We start from the raw sequence: 6,401 nt of genomic DNA, 5'->3' as shown, positions 1-6,401 counted from the left end.
CGGGGGGGGGGGTGGGGCTCAAACTTCCAAACCATGAGATCATGAAACCAAGAGTGGGATGCTTAACCAACTGAGCATTTAAAGAAGAGTTAATACCTATTGTTCTCAAACTATTCCCCAAAAAAGGGAAAAGGAAAGAAAACTTGCATATTCATTCTATGAGGCCAGCATTACCCTGATACCTAAACCAAATATAAACACAGGTCAATTATCTGAGGAACACAGATACAAAAATCCTCAAAATACTAGTAAACCAAATCCAACAATACACCTTAAAAAAACATTTAACATAAGTGAAATTTAATCCTGGGTTGCAGAGAAGTTTCAATATTCACAAATCCATCAATGTGATACATCCTATCAATGAGAAAGGATAAGAACCCTATAATCATTCCATTAGATGTAGAAAAACCATTTGACAAAGTACAATATCCATTCATCATAAAAACCTGCAATAAGGTAGGTTTAGAGGGAACATCCCTCAGTATCGTGAAGACATTCTGTGAAAAGCCCAAAGTGAGTATCATCCGTAATGGGGAAAAACTGAGAGCTTTTCCTTAAAGGTCAGGAACAAGACAAGGGTGTCCACTCTCACCATTTTTTTTTTTCAACATAGTACTAGCCACAGCCATCATACAACAGAAAGAAATAAAAGGCATCCAAACAGATAAGGAAGAAGTAAAACTTTCACTATTTGTAGATCACATGATAAACAAGTTCAGTAAAGTCACAGAATACCAAATCAGTGTACAGAAGTCCGTTGTATTTCTGTACACCAATAATGAAGCAGAAAAAAGAAATTAAGAAGTAAAACTCATTTACAATTGCACCAAAAGCCATAAGGTACTTAGGAATAAACCTAAGCAAGGAGGTCTAAGGCCTGTACTCGGAAAACTAGAAAAACACTGATGAAAGAAATTTAAGATGACACAAAGCAATGGAAAGACATTTCATGCTCATCGATTGGTAGAAAAAATATTGTTAAAATGTCTATACTACCCCAAGCGATTTACAGACTTCATGAAATCCCTCTCAGAATACCACCAGCATTTTTCAGAGCTAGAACAAACAATCCTAAAATTTGTATGGAACCGCAAAAGACTACAAATAGCCAAAGCATACTTGAAAAACTAAAGCTGGAGGCATCACATTTCCAAGCTTCAAGATCTATTACAAAGCTGTAGTGATCAAAATATTATCATACTGGCACAAATACAGACATACAGAGCAATGGAACAGAAAGAAAACCCAGAAAGGAACCCACAACTCTGTGGTCAATTAATCATTGACAAAGCAGGAAAGAATATCCAATGGGAAAAAAGTCTGTTCAACAAATGGTGTTGGGAAAACTGGACAGCAACATGCAGAAGAATGAAACTAGACCACTTTCTCACACGATACACAAAAACTCAAAATGGATAAAGGACCTGAATATGAGACAGGAAACCATCAAAACCCTAGAGGAGAAAGCCGGAAACAAACTCCTTGACCTCAACCGCAGCAATTTCTTACTTGACACCTCCCCAAAGGCAAGGGAATCAAGAGCAAAAATGAACTATTGGGACCTCATCAAGAGAAAAAGCTTCTGCACGGCAAAGGAAACAATCCATAAAACTAATAGGCAACTGGCGGAATGGGAAAAGATAGATAGTTGCCAATGACATATCAGATAAAGGGCTAGTATCCAAAAATCTACAAGAAACTCACAAAACCCCACCCCTAAAAAAAAAACAACCCAGTGAAGAAATGGGCAGAAGACAGAAACAGACATTTCTCAAAAGAGGNTGGGGGAGAGGGAGGGAGGCAAATCATGAGAGACTCTTGAATGAGGAGAAACTGAGGACTGATGGGGGTGGGGGGCGGGGAAGGAGGGTGATGGGCATGGAGGACGGCACTTGTGGGGATGAGCACTGGGTGGTATATGGAAACCAACTGGACAATAAAGTGTTAAAAAAAATGAAACTACACCACTTTCTTACACCACACACAAAACCTCAAAATGAATTAAAGACCTAAATGTGATACATGAAACCATAACCATCCTAGAGGAGAACACAGGCAGTAACCTCTTAGACATCAGCCATAGCACCTTCCTTCCACATATGTCTCCGGAGGCAAGGGAAACAAAAGCAAAAATAAACTATTGGGACATCATCCAAATTAAAAGCTTCTGCACAGCAAAGGAAACAATCAACAAAACTAAAAGGCAGCCTATGGAAGGGGAGAAGATATTTGCAAAGGACATACCTGATAAAGTGTGAGTATCCAAAATACATAAAGAAGTTAGACAACACCCAAAAAACAAATATTCCAATTTTAAAATGGTCAGAAGACATGAACATTTTTCCAGAGAAGACCTATAGATGGCCAACAGACACATGAAAAGAAGCTCAACGTCACTGGTCATCAGGGAAATGCACATCAAAACTAAAATGAGATCTCATCCTCACCTGTCAGAATGGTTAAAATTAGCACAGGAAACAAGTGTTGGTGGGGATGTGGANGGAGGGGCAGAGAGAGAGAGAGAGACACAGAATCGGAAACAGGCTCCAGGCTCTTAGCTGTCCGTACAGAGCCTGATGCAGGGCTCGAACCCACAAACTGCGAGATCATGACCTGAGCCGAAGTCGGACGCTTAACCAACTGAGCCACCCAGGCGCCCCAACTGTAATATCAAATGTTAATTCCTCATTGGTCACCCTATCCCAACAGGTTCCAGCCACCACAACATTGCTTGGCCTTTTTCTCCCTCCAAACCTGTTTTCTTTTCTGGGACCCCTCTGCCGGAGGGTATCTTCTACCCTACTCCTCTCCCCCAGAAAAAACTAAATATTCCTCTTTTTAAAGATGTAGAGCAGTTTCTCTCTCCATTTTGATTCACTTCATGGTCTGCAAACACTCATTAATGCATTTCTCAGTAATCTACTACCTCAGGAGACCTGATGGAGATATTTTAATGTCTTTCTTTTATTTCTAGTCACTAGCAATGGATTAGCAATTTGGCTTCCCACTGAGATAAAATATAAATTATTCTCCTCTTCCCTGAAACTCCCTCTTAAAAGGCAGAAGAAAGTGAAGTCAGTTTGGACTTGGAGTAGTGAATACAGTTCCTGTGATTCTTTTGTGTGAGGAAAAATNATGGGCTCAGCTTACCAGCTTGTTTGCTTTCTCTGGCTTATTTCATCTCATTTCACGTTTCTGTTGATATAATTTATCCAGTAAAAATTCCAGTGTGGTAGAGGAGAAAAATCATCGGACTTCTGAAGGTAATTTGAATTTTTGCAGAATTATCTGAGATACAAATAATGATTAACCAAATTAACATACCTAGGTTATGGACCACATTTAATTTCCTCCAACTGCAGTCCAGAGCTGGCTACTGAATAAGCCAGAATGGTCCAGAACTACAAGGTTGAGAAACTCATTTCAATCAGCTTCACCTAGTCCAGGGTTTAACCTCCGTACTATTGACCTTTGGGAATAATTGTTTGTTGGAAGATCCTTTCCTGTGGGTTGTAGAACATTAAGCAGCATCCCTGGCCTCTAGTCACTAGAGGCCAAAAGCACCACCTCATGGTGACAACGAAAAATGTGTTCAGATGTAGCCAAATATTCCCCGAAGGGTAAAATCACGCCTACTAACCATTCACCTAGCACTAGTATGTACGTGGCTTCGCAAACCTAGTCTGCAAATTTCAGTGGACTCCGATTTAAGACAAAAATATCTGTTAGTATTGCTGGACACACTTTGTAGCAACTACTGGCATAGAGCACCAATGCAGGCTAGTATCTTCCTGACCACTATAAAGCAGGGCTACCCAGGGCGCCTGGGTGGCTCAGTAGGTTAAGCATCGGACTTCGGCCCAGGTCAGGATCTCCCATTTCATGTGTTCGAGCCCCACGATGGGCTCTGTGCTGACCACTCAGAGCTTGCAGCCTGCTTCGGATTCTGTCTCCCGTTCTCTCTGCCTCCCCCCACTCCTGCGCTGTCTCTCTCAGAAATAAACAGTAAAAAACATTAAAGCAGTGCTACCCAACCTTCCATGTGCAATACCCATCATCTAGGCATCTTGCTAATAATGCAGACTCTTAATTCAGTAGGGTCGGGGTGGAGCATGGGATTCTCCATTTCTAACAAGTTCCCATGTGATGGCTGTTAGTCCAAGCACCATACTTTGAGCAGCAGGAGTCTTTAGATGAGTAAGTCCTTCGTGGTATTAAGCCTTTCTCTGCATCCAGTGTCGCTACAGGGCTCTGGGTGGTCTAACAGAACCCTTGGGGATCGGGTTTGACCATCTTCTCTTTGTCTGCCTTAGGTTGTTGCTGCAAATCCCACTCTACTCCTTCAGCACGGTGCTGGTGGATAAGCATGGCATGGACAAGGAGCGCTATGTCTCCCTGGTGATGCCTGTGGCCCTTTTCAACCTGATTGATACTTTCCCCTTGAGGAAAGAGGAGATGGCCCTGCAAGCTGAAATGGGCCAGACCTGTAGCACCTGATGCGACGGCTCCTCTCCTGGCGGTTCCTCTTCTCGTTCTAGAGTGCCATGCACACGGAAAGGCCTTAAAAATATCCTTGATGAACAGATTTTTATTTGTAATTTTAAAAGTCTATTTTAATATGAGCTTTCTTTGCACTTAAAAATTACCATGATGCTTTTTGTACTTGGAAGTGTACCAAAAAAAATTATGAAACTGATTATCTACTCTGCCTCTTTGTTCCATCGTGGCTGGTTAATTTTACAGAGAAATTAGAAACGACAACCGGACACATGCTTTCAGTGTGTTATTCACTGTAACACATAACTTACTTCTATTTTGTTTTTTTATATAAAACATTAATAAAATATTTTGGAGCAAATTTATTAAAACTCATTTTGTGTTTCAAGCACAAGCCGTACTTGCTCAAGGTGATCAGGGATTTTAGGACTGTGGCTCTTAATGGTGCTTTAGGAATGGAAAAATACAATTACTTTTGTCAGGAGGCACTCAGCTGAGCTGGGAGAGCTGTGCTGTAAGGTGGTAGAGTAGCTGATTAAAGCAACAAACCAAAAATTAAGGAGCTAAGCCTTTAATCACTAGCCGTGATAAACAGGAGGCTAAAACCAGAGGAAGCACCAGTTCTCCCCTTTTGTCTTCCCCAGTGGACCACTGTACCAGTCAAAGGTCACCTGGATCAGCAAAGACCTAGGGGTCATCACCCTGTTGAGGGAAGTCCATGTTTTGGAACCCTCCACTTGAAGATAGCCCCTACTAAGTCCGTGGTCACACCCAAAGCCACAAATGCTAAACACACACTCCCCCCACCCCCAACTGTGCCACCCCCTTTTTATTCCCAACAACTTTTTTATGCTTGTACTCACCACCTTAGCAGCAAGTCAGCTCCCACAGGAGAAACCAAAAACTTCTGCTGTAGCGCTACTTTTGAGGGGAAAAAGCATCTTAACTACTAACCAGTTGAACTATTAGAGTCAAAGTAAATAGACATTCATAAGATGGAGTAGGCAGATCCTGAGCTCACCTCATCCGGTGGGCATACCAAGACATGTACATAACTATGAAAATCACCTGAAGACTGGCACAACATGTCTTCTACAGCTAGTCATAGAGAGAAGGCCGCATGAAACAGGGTAAGAGGAGAGGAGATGTGGTTAGGAACCAAACCTGTGGCACAACTAACTGCAAAGAAGAGCGACATCACAGATGCAGAGGAGCAAGACAATTAGACTCCACACCAGGCACCCTGGCCCTGGGAACCTGTACTGGGAAGACTAGTGCCCATAACGTCTGGCTATGAAAACTATTAGGGTTTAACTCTGGGAGAGTCCAAGAGTGATAGGAAACCAAGTTCCTGCCCTTAAAAAGCCAACATACTAAAAAACTTGGCCCAAGGCACAGCACAGAAGCAACAGTTTGATAAGCGCCTGGGGTATACATGAAGATTTATCCACTAATCTTAGAACATGTTTCAGAGGAGCAGAGATCTGCAGGAGATTCCTCCAGGAACAAAAGTGCTGCTGGGCACCGTTTTTCTTGCTCTTCCCCAGCCTAGAGAGCCAGATGCTTATGGGAACCAGTTTTTAACTCTCTCCATCTATCTTGTTACCACCGCATACTCCACCCTGGCCGTCTCCTGTGCAACCACCCTACCCAATCTGCCTGCCTCCAAAGTGACTCCTGCCCTGCCTCACCTGACAGGCAGCCCTGGCCATGACTAGAACCACTCCAATGTGATTCCTGCTGCCACACCAGTACGCTCTCAGTTCCAGCAGCCAGACCTTCTAGCTATCTGTTCATGGAGCAAGCCCCGCCCTTTGGTGCAACTGCTGCTGTGTCAGAAAAGCTAACTGCAGACAGCTAGGCTGATTACTGGCCTTGCCTATTAAGGAGGCTGTGGTGAC

The 6,401-nt window shown here is 42.8% G+C and overlaps 1 protein-coding gene across 1 annotated transcript in view; it reads left to right on the top strand.

The window, feature by feature from the left end:
* The window catches only part of SRPX (sushi repeat containing protein X-linked), a 62,716-nt gene extending 57,868 nt beyond the window's left edge, over positions 1-4,848 (top strand). The window contains 1 exon segment of the mRNA XM_077765139.1: positions 4,317-4,848. Within this exon segment, the coding sequence (XP_077621265.1) occupies positions 4,317-4,500 (184 nt within the window). The 3' untranslated portion in view covers positions 4,501-4,848.
* The last annotated feature ends 1,553 nt before the right edge of the window (positions 4,849-6,401 follow it).

The sequence above is a fragment of the Crocuta crocuta genome, unplaced genomic scaffold, assembly GCF_008692635.1.
Source record: "Crocuta crocuta isolate KB4526 unplaced genomic scaffold, BGI_CrCroc_1.0 scaffold301, whole genome shotgun sequence".
NCBI lineage: Eukaryota > Metazoa > Chordata > Mammalia > Carnivora > Hyaenidae > Crocuta > Crocuta crocuta.
Note: the sequence above shows the minus strand (reverse complement) of the source record. Positions and strands in the feature narration are given on the sequence as shown.